Consider the following 25,872-nt stretch of genomic DNA (forward strand, 5'->3'; position numbering starts at 1 on the left):
TTGTTTTGAAGTGTAACTGTCAATCTAATAGAAAGTGTTCAATAAATAAAGAGCCATGAGTGTTATAAATTCCCCCCCCTCCCCCTTTGTATTTAGTGTTATGTAGTGATACGGTGAGCACTGAGTAACAACATAACTCACGTTTTTCCTGTTAAAGTTGTTTGTTCGCCCTATTCCCCAGTCTCCCCTCATATTGGTTACCCTCTGGTGGGGGGGGGGAGGGGGGGGCTGACCACAGGCAAACCCCCACCCCCCTCAACTACAAGCCTGCCTCTTCCCTCTCTCCCTCCTTCACTTGTTGAAAGAGTAAGAATAAGAAAAAAAAAAAAGAGAATAAAGAAAGAACAAAAGTAAGTAAATAAATAGAAATGAGGTAAAATAAAAAGGTTAAAAACTATTACACTCTAGCACCCGCCAGATGTTACATGGTGCGAAAAATTCTGCCACTCATCAATTAGAAATGAAATGTGACATCACCACAGCCACACCCCAATTAGAGGGACAGTTTACGGCATGTCTTAGACTTGGTCACTATGGATGCAACAATCATCCCTAACTTCTCAACTGAAGGAGTTTGATAGCTACTTGGCATGCCCAGGGGATGGAATGGAGCTACTGAAATCTTTCCCAACATTATGTGACTTATCTCTCAAGCTTAACACCCAACTTACCTGTATCTGCTGCTTGTAAGCATCTGTTTAGTCATGTTGGGCTTCTTTATTATACCCCAGGAGACAAGCCTAGTCACAAGACCATGCAGTCAGACACTAATACAGTAATGTACATTGGTAATCATGTCTTGCAGGACACCCTATGACTTGTGATGTCTTTTATGGCAGCCAAGGCAAGGCACTAAAACTGAATAATGTCAAAATATTTTGAACTCCGTTAATTTAGATTTTTCGGTAATTCAAGTGACCCAGAGCCTTTATGTTGAATTAACGAGGCTGTAGTGCATTTTTTACATTACAGTTGTCAAAGTGGATGATAGAGTAGAACAGGTCATTAAAGGAATTGGCAATTTTACATAACCTTAGTTTCCATATAATTTAACTGAAATTGCCACATATTTTAACTAAAATTGCCACAAGTAACTCATGCCAAATTAATATTGCACTGAAATAAACCTGACCACAACTAACACTCATCATTACTGTCAATCTGGGATACAAACTACAATACCATACAGTATATCCATACCTGACTAGTTGACTAATTCCCTCCAAGTGCATCAAAAGTGGCATTAACTCCTGATCATGAACAAGTGGTGGTGACTTAAATTGAGGAAAGACCATCATATGTATGCTCTGCATCTCCCTAACCTTGTGATCTGTTCAGTAAGAATTAAAATAAAACAAGCATCAAAATCTACATTAGGTTTATTAACATAAATCAATATGGTGTTGACATTTTCTTATACAAAGAGGCTTTATACAATGTGGGAAGAAGTGCAGATAATTTATACAACTGGATCAATCTTGGGTTCTGAAAAAAAAAAGGTATATTAGTTTCACACATTTTAATCATTTCTTACTTTAACCCTTTGGATGCACTGAACAAAATATAACAGTGTTTAAATTTCGTCCATGTTTTTTTAAAAAAAGGTGCCATTTGGCCAGCGCCGGATTTAGACCTATGGAGGCCCATGGGCAGCCTCTTTGTGGAGGCCCCCCTCATTATAACTACCCAAGAGGGTGGGGTGGCGAGTGAAGCGAGCCTAAACATCTGGGAGTTCCAGGGGGCGCTGTAAGCCCCCCGGGAAAATTTTGAAATTTGAACACTTCTTTGGAGAATTTTGAAGCCATATGCAGTTATATTAAAAATACTAAAATTATACGGTTCATAGGAAAACCAGGTATTCATGAATTTCAAGGAGTAGTTAGCCTAATTTCTATCACGCTTCATGCTGAACATAGTTTTACATGATGGAATAGATAAACATGAATTTTAAAGAATGAAAATAAAAATAATCCAAATGAATAAACAAATAAATAAAATATTGTAATATGTGAAGGCCCCTGGGCAGCTGCCCACTCCTGAATCCGGCCCTGTATCTTCATTATTACTTATTCAAATGACTTGCAAATGTAATTAAAATTTTCTAAAAGCCATTTGAACAAGTAATAATCCAGATATCAAATTTTGGTCAACAGATCCTTAATCAGCATGTTCAGGAGTACCTATACTGAGATTTTGAACAAAATCTATTTTTTGGAAAAAATCCTGTAAGGCATAAGACTTCCAATTTTGGTCATTTTCGGCCCAAAAAATTGATTTTGTTCAAAATCTGAATATAGGTACTCCTGAACATGCTGATTAAGGATCTGTTAACCAAAATTTGATATCTGCATTATTACTTACCGGGTATTCAAATGACTTGCAAACGTAATTACAATTTTCTAAAAGCCATTTGAACAAGTAATAATACAGATATCAAATTTTGGTCAACAGATCCTTAATCAGCATGTTCAGGAGTACCTATACTGAGATTTTGAACAAAATCTATTTTTTGGCCAAAAATCCTGTAAGGCATAAGACTTAAAATTTTTGTCATTTTCGGCCAAAAACATAGATTTTGTTCAAAATCTCAGTATAGGTACTGTACTCCTGAACATGCTGATTAAGGATCTGTTAACCAAAATTTGATATCTGCACAGTGCCGGATTTAGACCTGTGGAGGCCCATGGGCAGCCTCTTTGTGGAGGCCCCCCCCCCTCATTATAACTACCCAAGAGGGTGGGGTGGCGAGTGAAGCGAGCCTAAACATCTGGGAGTTCCGGGGGGCGCTGTATGGCCCCCGGGAAAATTTTGAAATTTGAACACTTCTTTGGAGAATTTTGAAGCCATATGCAGTTATATTAAAAATACTAAAATTATACGGTTCATAGGAAAACCAGGTATTCATGAATTTCAAGGAGTAGTTAGCCTAATTTCTATCACGCTTCTTGCTGAACATAGTTTTACATGATGGAATAGATAAACATGAATTTTAAAGAATGAAAATAAAAATAATCCAAATGAATAAACAAATAAATAAAATATTGTAATATGTGGAGGTCCCCAGATTGTGGAGGCCCCTGGGCAGCTGCCCACTTTGCCCACTCCTGAATCCGGCCCTGCACTTGGCTGAAGCACTCTTCTCCCGCCAACAGACAACATAGCCGGTTGCTTTTGCTATATTTTAGTTTTTTTTTACGGGAATTAGCCCACCTGGGCACAGGTCGAACGACCCACAACGGGGCCTAGGGGGCGAAAAAAAATAAGAACAGAAAGAAATTAAAAATAGAGAAGAAAATGATTATACTGTGTTAATCTACACCACAAAGATGCCGGAAAACCAGCTTTTTAAAGTGAGACAGATTGTATAAGTATGGAAACATGGAAGAAGGCAGAGCATTCCACAGTTTGGCTGTGTGAGGAAAGAAGGGTGAACTATAACGGGTTATTCTAGTGTGACCGACATCCACAGGGAAACGGTGGGCACTGGGGGCAAGACGTGTGTTACGAACCCACGGCCTTGCCGGTGGTACACAGGATGCCAAATCCACTGAACAGTGCCCGTTAAAGTACCTGTAAAGGAGAGAGAGTGAAGCAACATTGCGGTGAAGAGAAAGGGAAGAAAGATTATCAACTAAAGGAGGAGAATTAATAAGATGAAATGCCTTTCATTCCACCCTATCTAACAGTTGGACAGAAGAAGAGCCACCCTAGATATGAGAGCAGTACTCCAAGTTAGGACGAATGAATCCCTTATATACTTAAAGCAACTGCTCAGGAGTGAAGTAGCTACAGTATCTGTACAGTATTCCCAACTTTTGGGACTGCCACCACCCATAATGTGAGGCATTTATCTCTTCTCATTTTTGCTTTGTTCTATTATTTGGATACATTCAGTGGCGGCTCATCGGTAGGCACTGTGGAACTGCAGCACTCCCTATTTCACCCGATATACAGTGACCCCTCGTTTAACGAACGCCTCGGTTAACGAACTGCCTTCCATAAGGATCTTCAATTCGGTTAACGAATTTCTTACGAACAGACCTCAACATGTTTTCGCTTCCACTGACCCGGCAACCAGCTTTAGTATCAGTCCGCCAATACATTAATCGGTTCCAGGGCTTAAATTCCTTACTATTTTAGTAAATATCAAGAAGTTTATACTATTCAATAATTTTAAAAGTTTAATATTCAATTTTTTAATTTTAACAATTATTGAACATATTTGAAGGTAAAGAAACTAGTTTCTGGCGTGCCATCCAGCCTGTTAACACACCAGACAGGCGTTAGTCTCTCTCTCTTTTCACTGGAGGTAACATCTTGCTTGAGACTCTCTTCAATTAAACGCTTTTTTTCTGTGTTTCCAAGCAAATTATTGGTCATTTTGAAATTTAATTTACATATTGACAATATATAGCGCAGTGCAGTGTTATTTTAAAGAAAATATTCTATATTTACAGCTAGTTAAACTTTGAAAAACACGTGTTGACATTGTTTGAATCCAGCATGGGGCCTAAGAGATCAAGAAAATCTATTTCAATCCAAACCAAGCAGGAAATCATAAAAAAACATGAACAAGGCATTAAATCAAATGTGCTTAGCAAAGAATATGGCATGTCGGCATCAACTGTGTCGACAATTCTTGCACAGAAAGACAAATTTAAAGAAGTGAAAGTGAGAGACAAATCTACAAGAGTGTTTAAAAGTAGATCCCTAATCGTAGAAACTGAGAGGTTACTTATCATCTGGATTAGGGAAAAACAGATGAAAGGTGATTCAGTTTCTGGTGATTTCATTTGTGAAAGAGCCAGGGAGATTTATGAACATTTAAAGGCAGATCAACCTGGTTCTTCAGGCACAGAATTTGAAGATTTTCGGGCCAGCAAAGGCTGGTTCAAAAAATTTAAGAAAAGAAGTGACATTTTAAGTGTTGTTAGGCATGGTGAAGCTGCTAGTGCTGATAAAGCAGGGGCAGCAAAGTTTTTAGTTGAATTTAAAAAACTGATGGAAGAAGAAAATTATCTTCCACAGCAAGTGTTCAATGTGGACGAAACTGGGCTGTTCTGGAAAAAGATGCCCAAAAGAACATTCATCACCAAAGATGAAGCCTCTTTACCTGGGCATAAACCCATGAAAGACCGTCTCACTCTATTGCTTGGTGCCAATGCTTCAGGGGATTTCCGACTGAAGCCTATGCTTGTCTACCACTCTGAAAACCCCAGGGTGTTCAAGCAACAGAAAGTGGTAAGAACAAAACTTGGAGTTTATTGGAAGTCCAATGTAAGGCATGGGTGACAAGACAGCTCTTTAATGAATGGGCTGTTGATGTGTTTTGCCCTTCTGTCAAGAGCTACCAATAAACTCCCTTTAAAGGTTCTTCTCCTCATGGATAATGCTCCTGGTCATGACCCTGACCTTGCCAGCAATTTGGAGTATCAATTTGACTTTGTGAAAGTGTTGTTTTTGCATCCAAACACTACATCAATCATACAGCCAATGGACCAGAACGTGATCAGCAACTTCAAGAAGTTGTACATGAAGAAAATGTTTAGGTGGTGTCATCAGGCAACTTCAAATGATCCTGAACTAACACTGAAACAGTTCTGGAATACACAATTCAACATCCTGGAGGCTGTAAAATTGATTGTGTCATCATGGCACGAAGTCTCCACTAGATCCCTCAATTCTTAATGGAAAGCACTGTGGCCATCAGTAGTCCATGATTTTGAGGGATTTGAGGAAGAAACAGAGTTGGACAAGGAGATTGTGTCCATTGGTCAGTCATTGGGCCTTGAAGTGGAGGAGGAGGATGTGGAAGAGCTTGTGATGTCTCATGAAGAGGAACTTACTCCTGATGATTTGAAGCAACTGGATGAGATGTTACAGGTAGAGGCTGACAGTGGTGAGGAGGAAATTGAAAGTGATGACCATTTGTCAGCTAAACAGTTGAAAGATGTGATTTACTACTGGGAGAAGTTCAGGGAACTGGCTTCAAGGCACCCAGAAGTGGAAAAAACTGAACTAACTTTGTGTCATGTTGAGGACTCAGTGGTCTCCTTCTTTAAACATAAGTTAATGGTGAGGAGGACAGGTGCCCCACAGACCACAATTGACACTTTCTTCAGTAAAAGGCAGAGGGAACAAGATGCTATCCCTCAGCCTTCCACTTCAAGAAGGAGAGAGGATGTTAATGGTGGAGAATCTGTCAGTCCAGAGGTTCCTGACATTTTCATGGAAGGTGACTCACCTTCCAAGAGGCAGTAAAATGCTTCTCCTCCACCTCCACTTCCTTCTCTTCTCCCTTCTCCTCCTCCACCTCCCTCTTCAAATGCACATCATCATCATCATCCAGAAGCCTTCTACATACACACCTCAAAGTAAGTGAACTTTTCTTCCATTTTTGTTGAATTTAGGAAATTTTCGGTGAGCTGGAACCAATTACCCAAAAACCCATTGAAACAATGGTTTCGGTTAACGAACGACCTTCTGGAATGGATTGAGTTCGTTAACCGAGGGGTCACTGTATATGTATTATGTAATATAATACTGTATATCATATACAGTGGGGTATGCTATAACGAACGGATCCTACTACGAATATTCCTATAACGAACGGTTTTACCTATAAAATTGAGAATGCTATAACGAACGCAACTCCTACAACGAACGCGGATGAATACGGGACTATTTCGCCTGGCGCATGAATATTGTTGTCCCGCCACCCACAACAAGGGCGTCAGGCGCCACCTTTGTCTCATTGAGTAGCCAGTGCACCACTGTTATTGTTGAAATTTTGTCTTTTGATGTGGAAATAGAGTTATTTGTATAAATATTTTGTTATACAAGTGTACAATTTTGACAATGAATCGTCCAAAGCGAGTGAGAAAGCTCATAACTCTTGAAACTAAGAAAGAAATCATAAAGAAACGTGAGGATGGAACAAGCATTGCGAAACTTAGTGATGAGTATGGGATGGCTAAATCGACTACAGTTAACCCTCACTTTACGCGGTTAATGTAACCCGGAGGGTACCGCGGAAAGTGAGAAACGTGTAAAGTGAATAACATAACATATGGGATTAATTGAAATGGAGTCCGGGCCGATCCCCAAACTCCACTTTTTGACGACACACAACTATGTTGTAGTAAAAATATTATCTTAACTTTATGATGGTATGCACACACAATTAATAATTAAGAGAAATATCAATAATATTAGGTTTTTTAACACTTACATGAGTAGAAAAAATGGCTGGGCACACGGGGATGGGCGGTTGGTTCCGAGGCAGAGGGCAGATTATTGGCCCTCACCTGTGTCACTTGTATCAATTGTATCACTATCCACCACAGAGGCTTGCAGGGCCTCTTTGTCAAACTCCCCAAAGTCCATATAAGTCCATATCCTCACCATAATTATCACTATCACTGACTTGGGCCGGCTGTGGTGGGTGGCGGGTGAAGAACTGGAAATGTTTTGATGACTGGGCGACCTTGTGCGCACCATGTTCTCGCAGCTTACACAACATGGCGGATGGCGGGAGGTTTGGATCCAAAGATGGCGCGGCTCGCCAGCCGCTCTCCGCGTAAAGGGGTACACGCACCGCAGAATGTGAGCATCCTGGGTTCCGGCAGGGCACCGCGTAAACGTGGAAACGCGGAATGCGGGACCGCGTAAAGTGAGGGTTAACTGTATATGTACGATTTTAAAGAATAAAGAGGAGTTGAAAACTGTGCAAGTGGCTAAGGGAATCTCTAGACTTAGCAAAGCAAGGTGTAATGTGATTGAGGAGATGGAAAATTTACTCTTAGTGTGGATAAAGGAGAAAGAAATGGCAGGTGATAGCATTAGTGAAGCTATAATTTGTGAGAAGGCCAGACAATTGTTTGAGGACCTTAAAGCCAAGACTCCCAGTGCAAGTGATAGTGCTGTGCCAGTGTTTAGGGGTACCAAGGGGTGGTTTACTGGTTTCAGAAGGAGAAATAAAATACATAGTGTTGTGAGACATGGTGATGCTGCTAGTGCAGATAAGGAAGCAGCTAAGGAACACCATGACATTTTTTTGAATATTATTAAAGAGGGAGGCTTTGTTTCTCAGCAGGTATTCAACTGTGATGAAACTGGATTTTTTTGGAAAAAAAATGCCTTGCCATACATACATTACCAAAGAGGAAACTTCTGTCCCTGGCCATAAGCCAATGAAAGACAGGCTTACCCTCCTTCTTTGTGCTAATGCTTCTGGTGACTGCAAAATAAAGCCACTCCTTGTGTACCATGCAGAAAACCCCAGAGCTTTCAAAAAAATTAGGAAGACCCGTCTTGGTGTTATGTGGCGGTCAAACCCAAAGGCTTGGGTGACCAGGAATTTATTCTCGGAGTGGGTGATTGAGGTGTTTGGACCCAGTGTTCGGGAATACCTCAGGGAGAATAATCTTCCACTGAAAGCTTTGTTGGTGATGGACAATGCACCAGCCCACCCTCCTAATTTGATGGTTGAATTGCCAGAGGAGTTCAACTTCATCACTGTGCACTTCTTGCCACCCAACACAACACCTCTCATCCAGCCCATGGATCAACAGGTAATTTCTAACTTTAAGAAGCTGTACACAAAGGCACTGTTTAGAAAATGTTTTGCGTCCACTTCTTCCAGTGATGTTAGCTTGAAGGAATTTTGGAAGTCACTTCAATATAGCAGACGCTGTTTTTTTAATTACCTCAGCCTGGAAAGAGGTTACTGTGAGGTGTCTTTGTGCTGCTTGGAGGCCATTGTGGCCTGAATGTGTCCTTCAAAGAGACTTTGAAGGCTTCGAAGAGTTAGAAGAAGAGGCTGTTGTTCATGAAATTGTGTCTCTGGGCAATTCCATGGGCCTGGAAGTGGATGATGATGATGTTGAGGAGTTGGTGGAAGAGCACAGTAAGGAACTGTCCACTGAGGAGCTGCTTGAGCTTCACAAAGAGGAAAATGAGACACTGAAGCGGAGCTTAACTTCTGAGGAGTCAGGGGAGGAGGAGGACAAGGAGGAAAGCCGCATCATTCCAGCCAAAGATCTCAAGGATGCGTTCTTTTGCTGGAGCAAACTGTCCAAACTTGCTGAGGATTATCATCCTGATGTTGGTTCTGTGCAAAAGGCCATCAGTGTGTTTAATGACAATGTTATGAACTACTTTTGGAAGGTCCAGAAATCAAGGTTGAAGCAGCCAACCCTGGATTCCTTCTTTACAAAGGTAACAAAAGAACCTACAGACAAAGTGCCTATGAGACAGTCACCAAAGAGGGCTAGGAAGGATGACTCCTCTCCTTCCACCTCTTCTCCATAATGCTCTCCTCCCCCCCTCCTCTGCCTCCTGTCCTGCATGCTGAACAACACTAAGGTAAGATAAAGTACCGTATTTTTTACATTTTCCACAGAATTTTTTCAGTGTTAAGTGGTTGTATTTGGGGGCCTGGAATGGATTAATCCTATAACGAACGAATGCTATAACGAACGAGGTTCTGGAACCAATTAGATTCGTTATAGCATACCCCACTGTATGTTTATTTATTTATACTTGTGCAAGATATTTAAAACTATTATCAATAATCCTTAAACTTAGTGTCAATGGCCATCCTCTAATTCCGAGAAAACAACAAAAATCCCTGTATGTGGAACTGTCTTACTCAACAGTTCCAATAACGGGCGTTTGCTTTGTTGAGCGCATGTCCTGGAGGCAAGTAGCGTGGATTGTGTGCACATCAGTGCATCAGTGTGGGAGGTAGTGTTTACGCGCCGTCTGCTATATCATAGTATTTGAATGTGATAAATTGTAGATGATGTGATATCATACTGTATGATATCACATCATCTACAATTTATCACATTCAAATACTCTTGATATAGCAGACGGCGTGTAAGCACCACACAGGATGATGAGTATGATTCATACTCATAGAAACTACATTTTGTATTCATTGTTTTTTCCAGAAACTTTATTGCGTAGAAGAATTTGAATTAATTAAACATGGCCTCCTTGTTTTCCCAAGAAACAAGTTCTGTGACTGACAGTGAGTGAACTTCAACAACTTAAATTTTAACAGTTGTCTCTTCATGAGAAAGTTGCTATTAAGACAAGAGGCCGTCCCTCACCTGATATTCAAATATCTCAGCAGGAATAAGCAACAGTAAGAGGTATATTCGTCGCTTTCATTCAGAATGGTACCAAAGGAAAAATTGGCTCTGTGGTTGTGAAGTAAAAAATACATTATTTTGTTTTCCGTGTTTGCTGTTTGGAATTGGAAGTGATGTAACTTGGACAAAAGACGGCTTTAGAAATATGAACAAAATGAAAGAAAAAACTGAAAAACATGAAAAGTCAAAAAAACTGAAAAACATGAAAAGTCAAAGAAACATATTGAAAGCGTGGTTTCACTATCACTTTTAGGAAGCGTAAATATTAAAGAAAACTTAGTGAAGCCTATAGACTTATGATCAATGAGCATAACAGGAAGGTTACCAAGAACCGTGAAATTTTATCCAAGATAATAGACTGCATTTCATTTTGTGGAAACTTTGAAATTCCTTGACGTGGACATGATGAAAAAGATGATTCAGTAAGTCCAGGTGTATTTAAGGGATTAATAAATTTTGCATCTAAATTAGACCCAGATTTAAAGAACCATTTGAAAACAAGTAGTCTTCACAGGTGTTTCTAAGACTATTCAGAATGAGATACAGTCGGCCCTTCACATACGCGGGTTTAGCATTCACGGATTTGCAAATACGCGGAGTGCCCCGCCGGAGGAATATTCTGTACATTGAAGTAATTGAAGTACATTCAAATCGTGCGCCATTCAACTCGCGCGCAGCACCGAACACAGGACACCGCATGCTCCAGCAACCTCTCACACACACACACACACACGCATAGCTCTCCCTCACTCAGTCAGCCTCGCTGTAACCACGCTTGTGTTGACATCAGCATTGTAGTTGCAAAAATATTACATTTCCGTGAATGTAGTATATCAAGCACAGTATGAATATAATATCATTGTAATATAACAGTATTTTAACCGAAAACTATTAAAAAACGAGTAACATCTCTTGAACATTGGAAGGTTAGGTAAAGTCTTATTTTTGTCATGTATTTTATCCTATTTTACATTGAAATACATCACGTTTCAGCAAAACTACTATTTATTTCTGAGAATATATTCATTCAGGCACAGTTTAGGTAAAATATACATGTGCTGTAACATTTTTTTAATTGAAAACGATTCGAAAAACACGTACCCTCTAGCCCTGTTCAAGAAGAAGACTGGGAGGAGCTGTTTGGTGCTTAAGACGATGACAAGGAAAATGATTTTGATGGATTTTAATGAAAATATTCAGAAAGACCCTGGCACTGTCAAGGAAAGTGGCTGCTGAAGGCTTCCAGGACATGGCAGAGGACGAGATTAGGGAGCTAATTGAAGAGCACGACACTGAGCTGACCGAGGAGGATCTACAGGAGTTAGTAGACTCAGGCAAGGAAGAGGAAGCGAAAGGGAAAGAGGATGAGGAAGAGGAAGAGCACCAAGAAATAACGTTGGAGAAGTTGGGGGAGATGACCAGGAATATTGAGGCACTGAAAAACCTGGCCTATAGTATGGACCCCTCCATGGTGAGTGCCCTGAAATTCATGCGAGGGATGGATGACGTTTTCGCTCCACACAAAAACATCATGAAAGAAATGAATGAAAGAGACGACAACTCCCCATCACCATGTTCTTTGATCACCGAAGGAGAGATTTAACACCAATCACTAGCGGCAGTGAGGAAGCAGCTGAATCCACCGTTGCCCCCACTTCACCACCCGTTATGGAATTGAGTGACGATGAGCCCGATGACCCCCGTCCTGTCGCCGAGGATAGGAACTGTACAGTAAAGTGAAGTTTTTATCTCTTTTTTTTTAATAGCTTTTCTTGCCATGTTTATTGTTTGTAAAAATGTACAGCACAGTACAGTTCAGTACTGTACATAGGAAGTGGAGGTGCAGTTATTCACAAAACATTTGTGTTTGTTGTCGGCAGTAGTGACGGGGAGGAGGTAGAGGTGGAGGAGGGAGCGGAGGGAGCGAGTTGGGAGGAGTGGTGAGGTAACCTTGGACGCAGGAGCAGGGACGAGTGGAGATGCCAGCCAGTATATTTCGGGTGTATTAATTGTTTTGATAGCTATTTTTGCATTTTAATATTAAATACTGTACATTACGTTTCAACAAAACTACCATTTATTTCTGAGAACAAAGAAATGTAATATTTTTGCTGAAATGATGTACGTATTACAGTGGAAAGTGGGATAAAATTGTGACGCAAGCAATGACTCACTCTCTTTCGTTCAAAAGATGTTGCCGTAATCGCTTTTCGAAAGGTTTTCAGTTGTGGGATTATAAGGCTAATGATAGGATAGAATATTATTGTAATACAGTACGAGTACAGTACAACAGTTTTTTAACTGAAAACCATTTGAAAAGCGATTACGGTAAAATCTTTTGAACAACGAAAGAAAGCGAAAGTCATTGTTTTCATAATTTTATCCCACTTTCCACTGTACATTAATATGTACGTCATTTCAGCCAAAATATTACATTTCCATATTTATTTCTGAGAATATATTCATTCAGTCACAGTTAAGGTAAAATATACTTGTGATGTAATATTTTAATGAAAATACGGTTTCGTAGTTTTCTTTTGTATCAAATTTAATTAACAAAGATTGATGTTTCAAATGTAATGAACAAAAATTTATGTACAGTATCTATAAATAAATTTGAACAAATGAATACTTTGTTTTACATCGTCCTGTGTATACCATACCATGGATTTGGCTACTTTGGGCTCGCTATGATGACGCAAGAGACTGCCCTGGCGACTGTCCCGATACTCACAGCTAGTGGTGCGTTGGTGCGTCGTTTCCATTGTTTACTGGTAAATATTTTTCAACCTAACGAAACTATCACCCTTTTAGAGGTCGACCCCCAATTTTTTTGCAAAATAATTTGGTCTTAAAAACTCGAACTACGCACAGGTATATACGGTAAATAAGGACATGGGGGGCCAGGGTTTTTTTTTTGGGGGGGGGGGCAGCAAAAGTACACGGATTTTTAACATTCACGGGTATCTCTGTTACCTAACCCCCGCGTATGTTAAGGGCCGACTGTGCTTGACTGCCTGCTGCAGATATACCATGATGAGATAAAGAAAGAGATTAAAGAAGCTTCATTTGTAGCTGTCATGGCTGATGACACAACAGATGTTTCAGAACACACTCAAATGGTAATTGTTCTACGGTACGTGCTGAATGAAGAAATATATGAGTGTTTTGGGGGATTCTTTATTCCAGAAAATTAAACTGCAGATGGCATATCAAAATGTATTCTAGAGCAGTTAGATATAATCCTTCAAGGAAATAGACAAAAACTGATAGCTCGGACATTTGATGCTGCAAATGTCATGAAAGGCAAAAAGGGGGGCATTCAGGCAAAAATAAAAGCATTTATAATAATGCACATTTCATTCACTGTTATGCGCACCAACTGAATCTGATGAGAAATGCAGCAAGTATTACACGGGACTCAAGAATATTTTTCTCTAACGTTTTGGCTACACCAAAATTTTTCTCAAGATCACCACAACGTGTATCCATTCTCAATAAGCATATGAACATCAGCATTCCACGCTCATCCTCTACAAGGTGGAACTTTAACATATGAACCGTGAACAAAGTTCATGAAAATTTGCAACCTTTAAAAAGCTGCCTTGCTGAAATCCAGTCGACGGTAAATGCAGATCGAACCATTTCAGAAGCAACAGGAATTTTGCACTACCTGAATAATGAAAAATTCATGTTCTGGTTGGAGCTTTTTCATCAGATCATGCCTCATGTTGAAGTAATTTACAACCAAATGCAGTCTCGAGAAATTGATGTGTTTAAAGTTCATGAATATATAACAAATTTCAAAGTTGCTATTTTAGAAATAAGAAACTCGAAGTACTGAGAGAATCCTTCAAAGACACTCATGGCTGAAGCAAAAGAAGTATGTGACTGCATATGTGTTGATATAGTGGAGAGATATTCTTTCACTAAACAATTAGTAGCTGCTAAATTATTCAACAAGAAAAGTTTCAAAAGTTTTAAGAATAAACTGCCTACAGAAGAGATAGGATTGACCACTCAAGCATATCCCATGATTGACAAAGACAAATTTGTAACTGAACTCAAGAGTATTCTACAGTAGGTCCGATATGCATGAATATTGCAGGTTAATTAACCTGCTGAAATTTATCTTGGAAAATAATTTAGATGGTGTTCTTAGTGAGATTACGAAACTGATAAAAATCCTCTTGACAATTCCTATGGCTACATCAGAGCCTGAACGCTGCTTTTCAACATTAAAAAGAATAAAAACTTTTCTGAGGAGCACTATGAATCAGGAAAGGCTAAATGCACTTGCAATGATTTCAACGGAGAAAATTTTCTTTAACAGTCATCCAAACATCAATGAGAAAATTGTTGACCTTTTTGCTCAAAAGAAAACAAGAAGAATGGATTTTATTTTTAAATAAATTTGGATCAAGCTAGACTGGAGTATTTTATCTGTAAGTGTTAAATGTTTTTATTTTTTATTTTTACCATACTTTTAGTATTTTATTATTTTTATCATTATATATACAGTATATATACCTACTGTATTTCTGTGAGTGTGTGTCTTACACAATAGTAAAACAATTCTTAAAAATGTTTTGAAGCAGCACCCCCACGAATTAGTCACGAGCCGCCACTGGATACATTATGGATGTTATAATATCAAGGAATACTTTGTAAGTTGTGATATTTATCATAATGCATAAATAAGGTTACTTTATGATAATACACAATGTTTCTGACATTTGTTTGCAAGTTGGCAGGGTTGTGGCTGCAAAGCATACATTTAAACTGGTAATTTTTTTCTCACTAGTATTTTACTTCCCAATATTTTTCTTACATCATAGTAAAAATGTAATTGAGTATTTATACAGTTTAGTTTGCTTTACCCAAACTCAAAGAATATGGGATATGCCAGAGTATTTTATTTTCTATTTTACAACATTGTAGTGGACTTCTCCCCTACAACTGCGTATCCGCATTCCGATGCTACCGTATCCTAGCAACCAAACGAGCGGCGTCACCAGATGTTACCACCTTCCCTAGCAACGAACCAAAGACCGGTGACTTTCTCGGGTTTTCCCAACATGACTCATAGAGGACTCACGGCTGCTGGGTATATAAGCTCTGTCTCTCCATTGAGATTCATTCTGGTCTTTCTTCTTGAACAAGCAACACCTCCTCCAGCAAGCTCCACGCTGTCCAGCATTCATTCAACCAGGAGGCCAGCAACAGGCAACATCATCTCTAACGAAGCTCCTGCACATCTACCTCCTTCAACACGCTACTCACCGAACGTCTCTACTGAGCAGCCCCTCACCACACGGCAGCACCAGACTGTCTATCATATAACTTATATTATACAAGAAAACCACATTAGAGTTTCCATCCATCCTGAGTGCTAGACAACATTATATCTCGATACCCCTACAACTGGTGACTCCCGGAGATTAGCACTCACACAGGATGGAGGAGACACTGATCACGCTCCCAGTCTTCAAGCAGACACCGGCTCCTCTTCCTGCCCCAAGCACCACATCCTACCGACCCCAGAACACCCGTCCTGCCTCAGACGCCGACCCCGGCCCAGCAGTAACCCCTGCCGCCCCTGACGCGGCCTCTGTTCCTGAGTGCGGACCCACACACACACCCCTCTTTTCTCCCTCAGGTACTCCCTGCTAATGTCCTGCACCCTGCTGCTGTCGTGGACCCAGCTGCTGTCACGAGCCCTAATCCGCTTCTGCTGACGCAGCCCCTGCTCCTGACCCAGGCCCACACACACACCCCAGCAGGCGCATCTGACGACCCTGTACCTGTCGTGAGGGAAGCACAACATTCATCGCCTCCACACACCCTCTTTTCTCCCTCAGGTACTCCCTGCTAATGTCCTGCACCCTGCTGCTGTCGTGGACCCAGCTGCTGTCACGAGCCCTCATCCGCTTCTGCTGACGCAGTCCTTGCTCCTGACCCAGGCCCACACACACCCCAGCAGGCGCATCTGACTACCCTGTACCTGTCATGAGGGAAGCACAACATTCATTGCCTCCACACACCCTTTTTCTCCCTTCTCCCACAGATAGTGTGTATCTAGACAGTTGTATTTCAGCGATCGGCTCATTCACGCCATCGCCGTTGTCTCACATGAGGCATGCACCGCCCGGTCTGGCTCGCATGTGCTAAGCAACTCTACAGACAACAAGTCTCCTACACCGCCTGGAGGGAAGGGGGAGTATTATAGTGGACTTCTCCCCTACAACTGCGTATCCGCATTCCGATGCTACCGTATCCTAGCAACCAAACGAGCGGCGTCACCAGATGTTACCACCTTCCCTAGCAACGAACCAAAGACCGGCGACTTTCTCGGGTTTTCCCAACATGACTCATAGAGGACTCACGGCTGCTGGGTATATAAGCTCTGTCTCTCCATTGAGATTCATTCTGGTCTTTCTTCTTGAACAAGCAACACCTCCTCCAGCAAGCTCCACGCTGTCAGCATTCATTCAACCAGGAGGCCAGCAACAGGCAACATCTTCTCTAACGAAGCTCCTGCACATCTACCTCCTACAACACGCTACTCACCGAACGTCTCTACTGAGCAGCTCCTCACCACACGGCACCTCCAGCACCAGACTGTCTATCATATAACTTATATTATACAAGAAAACCACCTTAGAGTTTCCATCCATCCTGAGTGCTAGACAACATTATACCACGAATTCCTACAACATCCTTTATATTTTTGGCCAATTTGCATAACTAAAAATAAGGAATCCATTAATAATTATTTATTTTCTCCTGCTGTCAGATGATGTTTTTAAGAAATATCAATGCCAGATATATAAACTCTATGGTTTTGTCTTGATGAATTGGTAAAAAAAAATGATTATTTTCATATGCTGGAGAACTGACTCCTTTGGAATGTGACCTGGAAACTATATATGCATCCAAAGGGTTAATTTACACACAATTTTCCCTTGTTAAAACTAATGTTAATTTACACACAATTTTCCTTTGTTAAAACTAATGAACTGACTTTTAAAGGCATTTCTCCAGTGGCTGGCTTAACTGAACTACATAGCTACAAGAACACAAATCACCATATACTGTAATACACACTGCAAGTACCACTTCAAAAAGTATTGAACTGTATCTAAATAATACATGATCTTACCTTAGAGCCATCTTCAAACATAGCAAGCTTACAAATGAATAAATACAGTACTGTATGTATTCTTCAAACCCATAAAACTTACCTTCAAACTTGAATTCAGGGAATTTGGTCATATCTACCCCTGGACCACCACCATACTGACGAGCAACTTTATCTAGCTCCTGCTGTAGCTGCCTCTCAATATCTGGGGTTGCATCTACTAGTTTACCACCAGCAGCCCTGGAAAGGAATTATAAAATTGTCATGAGTCAAAGAACAAATTAATGTACTGTAGAACAGGGTATTTCAAAAATAAATAACAAAGCTAACAAAGAGAAAATGCAACTTTCAATCATCCAGACGATTTCAGATCCTCCACTACATACAGAACTCTCATGAACAAATGTCATTTGATTGAGGCCTTAATTAATCTTAAAAGAGGCCCTAATTTTAAAGTAACAAAGTCATTCTTGTACTGTAACATACTGTACATTCAATCCCTCTCCTTGCTAGACAAGAAAATTTTTTGGGTGGGTGGGGTTTTTTTTTTTTTTTTTTTTAATAAATAAATAAAGCTGAAATTTTGAGGGATTTGGTACTGAACAAAGTAATTCCTGTACATCCATCCACAATAAATTTAATCTAATCCTCCAAATCACACAATTAGCTCCAAGCCATGTGATTGATTGATGGAGGAGTGACCATCGGATTCTCTCTCCCTTACATTTTTTTTGCTATTATATCACGATGTGTTTCAGAGCATTCTCATGTTTCCTTAATATCCCATTATTTACAATGAATTCTTAATGCTTTAATCTAAATGTTGTGATACAAGTTGGGGTAAATTTCAGTTTTCACAATACAGTAGTAGTCTAAAGTATAGACACAAGCACATAAAAATATATGCTGTACAGGCATTCCCCGATTTATGAAATGGTTCCATTCCTGAAAACCCTTTCAAAATCAATCACATTTTCCCATAGTCTCCCATTATAAAATATGAGAAACACTTTTGGAAAAAGGTCTTAAAATGCTAAAATAAAAAAAACTTATGAAAAATTTTGGTCTACACAATGACTATAAAGCCAATTATAAACATACAAAGTAAAAGACATGTAGTGGAGTACACAGAAGTTACTGAAAAGCCACTGGTTGTGATGCAGTGTGAAGTTGTGGGGCCAAGACATGTAATTTTAATTTCGTAGTTATGCACCAACAGTAAGTCTAGTGCACTGTACAAACAGTATTGTACAGCGAAGATATTTTGGGAGATTAATTTTTTTACTGGACTTGATTTTTGAAGAGGTTTTATCTGAAGAAGAAATGCTAAATGTAACCATTTAACATTTTATTGTTTTCATAAACATCAGATCAAACTCTGGGAACAAAACACATCAATGTTCCCACAGTCAAAATATCCTGAGTGGGTGTCTTGCCACTGCTTCCAGTAGTAATCCTGTGTGAGCCATGATCACTATGGTAAAACACTACACGTACAGTACAGGTTGACGACCCTTTATCCGAAATTCCGAAAACCGAAATTTTTTTTGTAGAGCAATTTTTTTTTTGTGGGGGGTATTAGCCCACCCGGGCACATGTCACTGACCTACATCGGGGCCTGGGGGTGAAAATGTAATAGTAATAATAATTATAATAATACAGGTAATAATAATAATAAAGAAATACAAGAATGAAAAAAGATCAAAAGTGAGAAACATGACCTAGACCTATGAATTATTACAGTATTATTATTATTATTATTATAATTATTAATATAATTATATTTTAGCCCCCAGGCCCCAATGTGAGTCAGTGACCTGCTGTGCCCGGGTGGGCTGATCTCTGTATATAAAAAACATTCTGAAATCCGAAAAATTCCAAAAACCGAAATGCATCTGGTCCCAAGGATTTCGGATAAGGGATTGTCAACCTGTATTCTAATTTCAGCTTACTTAACCACTATTATTAATACAGCCAAGTATTTATTTTTAGCTTAAATGTCTTTATAAATTGACCAGGTCGAGCAAGTACAGGAAGCCCGAGATACTTGTATCAGCATCTGATGCCGAAAAGGGGTGGGTGGGTGGAGGGACTTCTTTTTTTTTTTTTATGATTTTTTCTATGTACAGTAAATCAAAACATAGGATGAAAGCTTGAAGCTTCAGACCTTCATAAACTGGGGACTGCCTATAATTTTCTTTATTTTTCCCCACCTGGGAAAAAACCCAGACCAGTTCACCAGAACTTTCATATGAAAGGACCTGTTTCTGCACAAATTGGTCCAGGCAGCAGAGGTATTATAGCAGAGGAATAAGGGAGCAAAACTTTAGTTGCATAAATTAATTTAATCAGTCACTACCAACCAAATGTCAAAGATAAAAGGGATGGGTAACAATTAACTTACGCCACTGCAAAAATGGCAAATCTTACAACCATGCCATACAAAATTGCAGAGTACAGTACAGCACAGTGCTAGCACCACAAGAATTATGTTGGAGGTAGCCTTTGTAACTTCTGGCAATGCTCCCAGGGAAGGAGCCAAAGAATTGTTCTTCCCCTAAATGGTCTCTTTGGCCACATTTCCAACTACTGCACGGTGATCCCTCAGTAAACGAACGCCTCGGTTAACGAATTGCCTTCCATAAGATTCTTCACTACGGTTAACGAAAAAATTTCGGTTAACGAATTCCTTACGAATTTTTCCCAACATGTTTTCGCCTGCTCACCAGCTGTAGTATTAGTCCGCCAATACAGTACAGTGGTCCCTCGGTTAACGAGCACAATCCGTTCCAGCAGGTTGCTCATTAACCGAAAAACTCGTTAACCGAAACCATTGTTTCAATGGGTTTTTGGGTAATTGGTTCCAGCTCACCGAAAATTGCCTAAATTCAACAAAAAAGGTAGAAAAGCACACTTACTTTGAGGTGTGTATGTAGAAGGCTCCTGGATGATGATGATGATGATGATGAGAATTAGAATAGGGGTGGAGGAGAAGGAAGAAGAGAAGGCATTGGGGTGGAAGAGAAGTCACCCCATGGCACCATTTCACCCATAAAATTTTAGTTCTCTTGGTGTATTTCAAGATTATTTTCTTTAAATCAACACTGCACTGCATTATATATTATCAGTATGTAAAATATATTTCAAAATGACCAATAATTTGCTTGGAAACACAGAAAAAAAGCGTTTAGTTGAAGAGAGTCTCAAGCAAGATGTTACCTCCACTGAAAACAGAGAGAGACTAACGCCTGTCTGGTGTGTAACAGGCTGGATGGCACGCCAGAAACTAGTTTCTTTACCTTCAATTATGTTCAATAATTGTTAAAATGACTAAAAAAGTTAATATTAAACTTTTAAAATTATTGAATAGTATAAACTTCTTGATATTTACTAAAATAGTAAGGAATTTAAGCCCTAAAACCGATTACTGTATTGGCAGACTAATACTACAGCTGGTGGACCGCCAAATGCAAGCGAAAACATGTTGAAGTCGGCTTGTAAATAACTCGTTAATCGAGTGATTACTCGTTAACCGAAGTTAAGAATCTTATGGAAGGTAAATAGTTAACCGAAATCTCGTTAACCGAGGCGCTCGTTAACAGAGGGACCACTGTAATGGGCTTTAGGGCTTAAATTGGTTACCATTTGAGTAAATGTCAAGAAGGTTGTACTACTCAATAATTTTCCAAGTCTTATATTAAAGTTTTTAGTCATTTTAACAATTATTTAACATAACTGAAGTACAGGGAACTATTTTTTTGCACGCCAAACAGCCACTCAACACACCCAAAATGAAGTCAGTGTGTGTGTCCCTGCTCAGTGGAGGAAGCTTCTTGCTTGAGACTCTCTTGAACATAAACTATTTTTACATTTTTACAGTACAATTATTGGTCATTCTGAAGTTTATTTTACATATTGACAATATATAATGCAGTGCAGTGTTCATTTAAAGAAAATAATCTTGAATTACACCAAGTGAACTAAAATTTTATGGTGAAATGGCAGGATGGGGGTGACTTCTCTTCCACCCCAATGCCTTCTCTTCTCCCTTCTCCTCCACCCCCATTCTAATTCCCATCATCATCAACCAGGAGCCTTCTACATGCACTCCTCAAAGTAAGTGTACTTTACTGCATTTGTTTTTAGTTTGTATGTAATTTTCGGTGAGCTGGAACCAATTACCCAAAATTCCATTTAAACAAGTTTCGGTTAACGAACGACCTTCTGGAACGAATTGTGTTCGTTAACCGAGGGACCACTGTACACTCCACTTCCTGAGACTATTGATTTTGAACTCCAACTGATAAAAATAACTTGCTCAATTCTGTATACTGTACTGTATTGTAATTTTTTCCCTTTTGTGCAACATTCAATACGTTTTCCTATCCTCCTATTCCTACTTTCTCCCATGTATAAATTTACTGGAAGAACCTTATTCTTTACACAAAAAATATTTTCTATACTGTACTTATGAAGACTACTGGGTAATTATGTATATGTTAGGCTCAAATAATGAATTCGCTCATTGAGTGAAAAGAAAAACGACCACAAAGCGTTGGGGACCCTAGATAACCCGAGTGCAAAATTTAGTGTCGTGGGTTATCCCCAACAGCCACAACGCTTTTTGGACATTCTTGAAATTAACCTGACCAATCCTGTAGCAAAAGTTTGCTCTCTGGTTAATTTTGTGTCAACAATGCGTTGTGGCTATTTTTCTTTTCACTCAATGAGCGAATTCATTCTTTGAGCCTAACACATACTGTACACCTGGAGCCGGATACTCAAAACACCTCATAAGTTACGTCTTTTAGCATAATACAGTACCATATATTGTCGAATCTTTACAGTACCGTAAATTTAGCATACTCAAAATTAAATTACAGTTCCGTAAGCCTTTCGTAAGTTTTCATAACTAGTGTTTACCCTGTAAATTAAGTTCTCTTGTCGGAAGGTAGATGTCAGTGCAGGAGCTAGTTGGCCAATCAGTGCTCAGTTAACAAAATCATCAACCAATCACAAGAGAAGGAGAAATCAGCTGAGAGCGACGCACATAATATTATTTTGTAAACATGGAAGGACCACCAGCAAAGAAGAGACGGCCTAATTTCAGCGAGGCTGAAGTATACGCAATTCTGGGCAAATTCAAATAAATTGGTTATTGATAGCATAGCCTTGCCAAACCTAAATGACAAATCACTTCTCTTAAATTACTCATTTAGCCTAGACCCTGGTGTTTTCCTTTCAATGTTGGGGACATTTGGTCTGAATTGTCTTCAAGTTCATACAAAAAACAACAATTTAAAACCTGAAAATATATCGGATTAGCCGTAAATTTTCTTAAATTAATACTCTACCTATGATAATGTTCAAGGAAAGTCTGGAACTAGGCCTAAGGTAGCTGCTAGACAAAGTGTCTCACTGATGGCCTGACACTCACCAAAAAACCATGTACAGTCGGCCCTTAACATACGCGGGTTTATAATACACGGATTTGCAAATACGCGGATTGCCCCGACGGAGGAATATTCTGTACATTGAAGTAATTGAAGTACATTCAAATCGCGCGCCATTCAACTCGCGCGCGGCACCGAACACGGGACACCGCCCGCTCCCGCAACCTCACACACACACACGCATAGCTCTCCCTCACTCAGTCAGTCTCGCTGTAACCACGCTTGTGTTGACATCAGCATTGTAGTTGCAAAAATATTACATTTCCATGAATGTATTATATCAAGCACAGTATGAATAGAATATCACTAATATAAGAGTATTTTAACCGAAAACTACTAAAAAAACGATTAACATATCTTGAACATCGGAAGGTTAGGTAAAGTCTTTTGTTTTCATGTAGTTTATCCAAATTTACATTGAAATGCAGTACGTTTCAGTAAAACTACTATTTATTTCTGAGAATGTGTTAATGTAATATTTTGCTGAAATGACGTACGTATTACAGTGGGAAGTGACGAAAGCAATGACTCGCTTACTTTCATTCAAAAGATGTTACCGTAATCGCTTTTCGAATGGTTTTCAGTTAAAAAACTGTTGTACAGTATTACAATAATATTCTATCCTAATTCACTTGTGATGCAACAGTTTTTTTAACTGAAAACCATTCGAAAAGCGATTACGGTAACATCTTTTGAACGAAAGAAAGCGAAAGTCATTGTTTTCATCACGATTTTATCCCACTTTCCACTGTAATACGTACGTCATTTCAGCAAAAATATTACATTTCCGTGAATGTAGTATATCAAGCACAGTATGAATATAATATCATTGTAATATAACAGTATTTTAACCGAAAACTATTAAAAAACGAGTAACATCTCTTGAACATTGGAAGGTTAGGTAAAGTCTTATTTTTGTCATGTATTTTATCCTATTTTACATTGAAATACATCACGTTTCAGCAAAACTACTATTTATTTCTGAGAATATATTCATTCAGGCACAGTTTAGGTAAAATATACATGTGCTGTAACATTTTTTTAATTGAAAACGATTCGAAAAACACGTACCCTCTAGCCCTGTTCAAGAAGAAGACTGGGAGGTGCTGTTTGGTGCTTAAGACGATGACAAGGAAAATGATTTTGATGGATTTTAATGAAAATATTCAGAAAGACCCTGGCACTGTCAAGGAAAGTGGCTGCTGAAGGCTTCCAGGACATGGCAGAGGACGAGATTAGGGAGCTAATTGAAGAGCAAGACACTGAGCTGACCGAGGAGGATCTACAGGAGTTAGTAGACTCAGGCAAGGAAGAGGAAGCGAAAGGGAAAGAGGATGAGGAAGAGGAAGAGCACCAAGAAATAACGTTGGAGAAGTTGGGGGAGATGACCAGGAATATTGAGGCACTGAAAAACCTGGGCTATAGTATGGACCCCTCCATGGTGCGTGCCCTGAAATTCATGCGAGGGATGGATGACGTTTTCGCTCCATACAAAAACATCATGGAAGAAATGAATGAAAAAGACGACAACTCCCCATCACCATGTTCTTTGATCACCGAAGGAGAGATTTAACACCATCAATCACTGGCGGCAGTGAGGAAGCAGCTGAATCCACCGTCGCCCCCACTTCACCACCCATTATGGAATTGAGTGACGATGAGCCCGAGGACCCCCGTCCTGTCGCCAAGGATAGGAACTGTACATTAAAGTGAAATTTGTATCTCTTTTTTTTTATTAGCTTTTCTTGCCATGTTTATTGTTTGTAAAAATGCACAGCACAGTACAGTTCAGTACTGTACATAGGAAGTGGAGGTGCAGTTATTCACAAAACATTTGTGTTTGTTGTCGGCAGTAGCGACGGTGAGGAGGTGGAGGAGGCAGAGGGAGCGAGTTGGGAGGAGTGGTGACCTTGGACGCGGGAGCAAGGACGAGATGCCAGCCAGTACATTACGGGTGTATTAATTGTTTTTATAGCTATTTTTGCATTTTAATATTAAATACTGTACATTACGTTTCAACAAAACTACCATTTATTTCTGAGAACATGGAAATGTAATATTTTTGCTGAAATGATGTACGTATTACAGTGGAAAGTGGGATAAAATTGTGACGAAAGCAATGACTTTCTTTCTTTCTTTCTTTTCAGTTGTGGGATTATAAGGCTAATGATAGGATAAAATATTATTGTAATACAGTACGAGTACAACAGTTTTTTAACTGAAAACCATTCGAAAAGCGATTACAGTAAAATCTTTTGAATAACGAAAGAAAGCGAAAGTCATTTGCTTTCGTCACAATTTTATCCCACTTTCCACTGTAATACGTACATCATTCCAGCAAAAATATTACATTTCTATATTTATTTCTGAGAATACGTATATTCATTCAGTCACAGTTAAGGTAAAATATACTTGTGATGTAATATTTTATTGAAAATACCGTATCGTAGTTTTCTTTTGTTTCAAATTTAATTAACAAAGATTGATGTTTCAAATGTAATGAAAAAAAATTTATGTCCAGTATCTATAAATAAACTTTAATAAATGAATACTTTGTTTTACATGGTCCTGTGCTACCATACCATGGATTTGGCTACTTTGGGCTTGCTATGATGACGCAAGAGATGTGCCCTGGCAACCAACTGTACCGACACTCACAGCTGGTGGTGCGTTGGTGCGTCGTTTCCATTGTTTACTGGTAGTTACTGGTAAATATTTTTCAACCTAACGAAACTATTACCCTTTTAGAGGTCGACCCCCAATTTTTGCCAAATAATTTGGTCTTAAAAACTCGAACTACACACAGGTATATACGGTAAATAAAGACATGGAAGCCAGGGTTTGGGGAGCACATATACGCGGATTTTTAACATCCACGGCTATCTCCGTTACGTAACCCCCGCATATGTTAGGGCCGACTGTACACATTCTCTAACCTAACATGCCATAACATGACCAAACCTATCTAACCTATAACCTATTGGTATAATTTCGTATTTAAATATTCCTCATGTTCTAACTAAATTAAGTAGGCCCCACGTTTAAACATTTATTTGCCTAAGACTGAAAAAGCAGTTATATAGGCACCTATTAATCAAGTTAATTGCAATCCATATTT

The 25,872-nt window shown here is 39.4% G+C and overlaps 1 protein-coding gene across 1 annotated transcript in view; it reads right to left on the reverse strand.

Annotated features, from left to right (window-relative positions):
• Positions 1-1,363: 1,363 nt before the first annotated feature.
• LOC121859132 (ATP synthase-coupling factor 6, mitochondrial-like) overlaps positions 1,364-25,872 on the reverse strand; it is a 30,867-nt gene continuing 6,358 nt past the window's right edge. The window contains exons 3-4 of the mRNA XM_042355849.1: positions 17,405-17,541; positions 1,364-1,485 (exon numbers count right to left, since the gene is read on the reverse strand). Coding sequence (XP_042211783.1) covers positions 1,460-1,485; positions 17,405-17,541 — 163 coding nt within the window. The 3' untranslated portion in view covers positions 1,364-1,459. The remainder of the gene's footprint in view (positions 1,486-17,404; positions 17,542-25,872) is intronic.

This window comes from Homarus americanus, unplaced genomic scaffold, assembly GCF_018991925.1.
Source record: "Homarus americanus isolate GMGI-L3 unplaced genomic scaffold, GMGI_Hamer_2.0 scaffold50924, whole genome shotgun sequence".
NCBI classification, from domain to species: Eukaryota; Metazoa; Arthropoda; class Malacostraca; order Decapoda; family Nephropidae; genus Homarus; species Homarus americanus.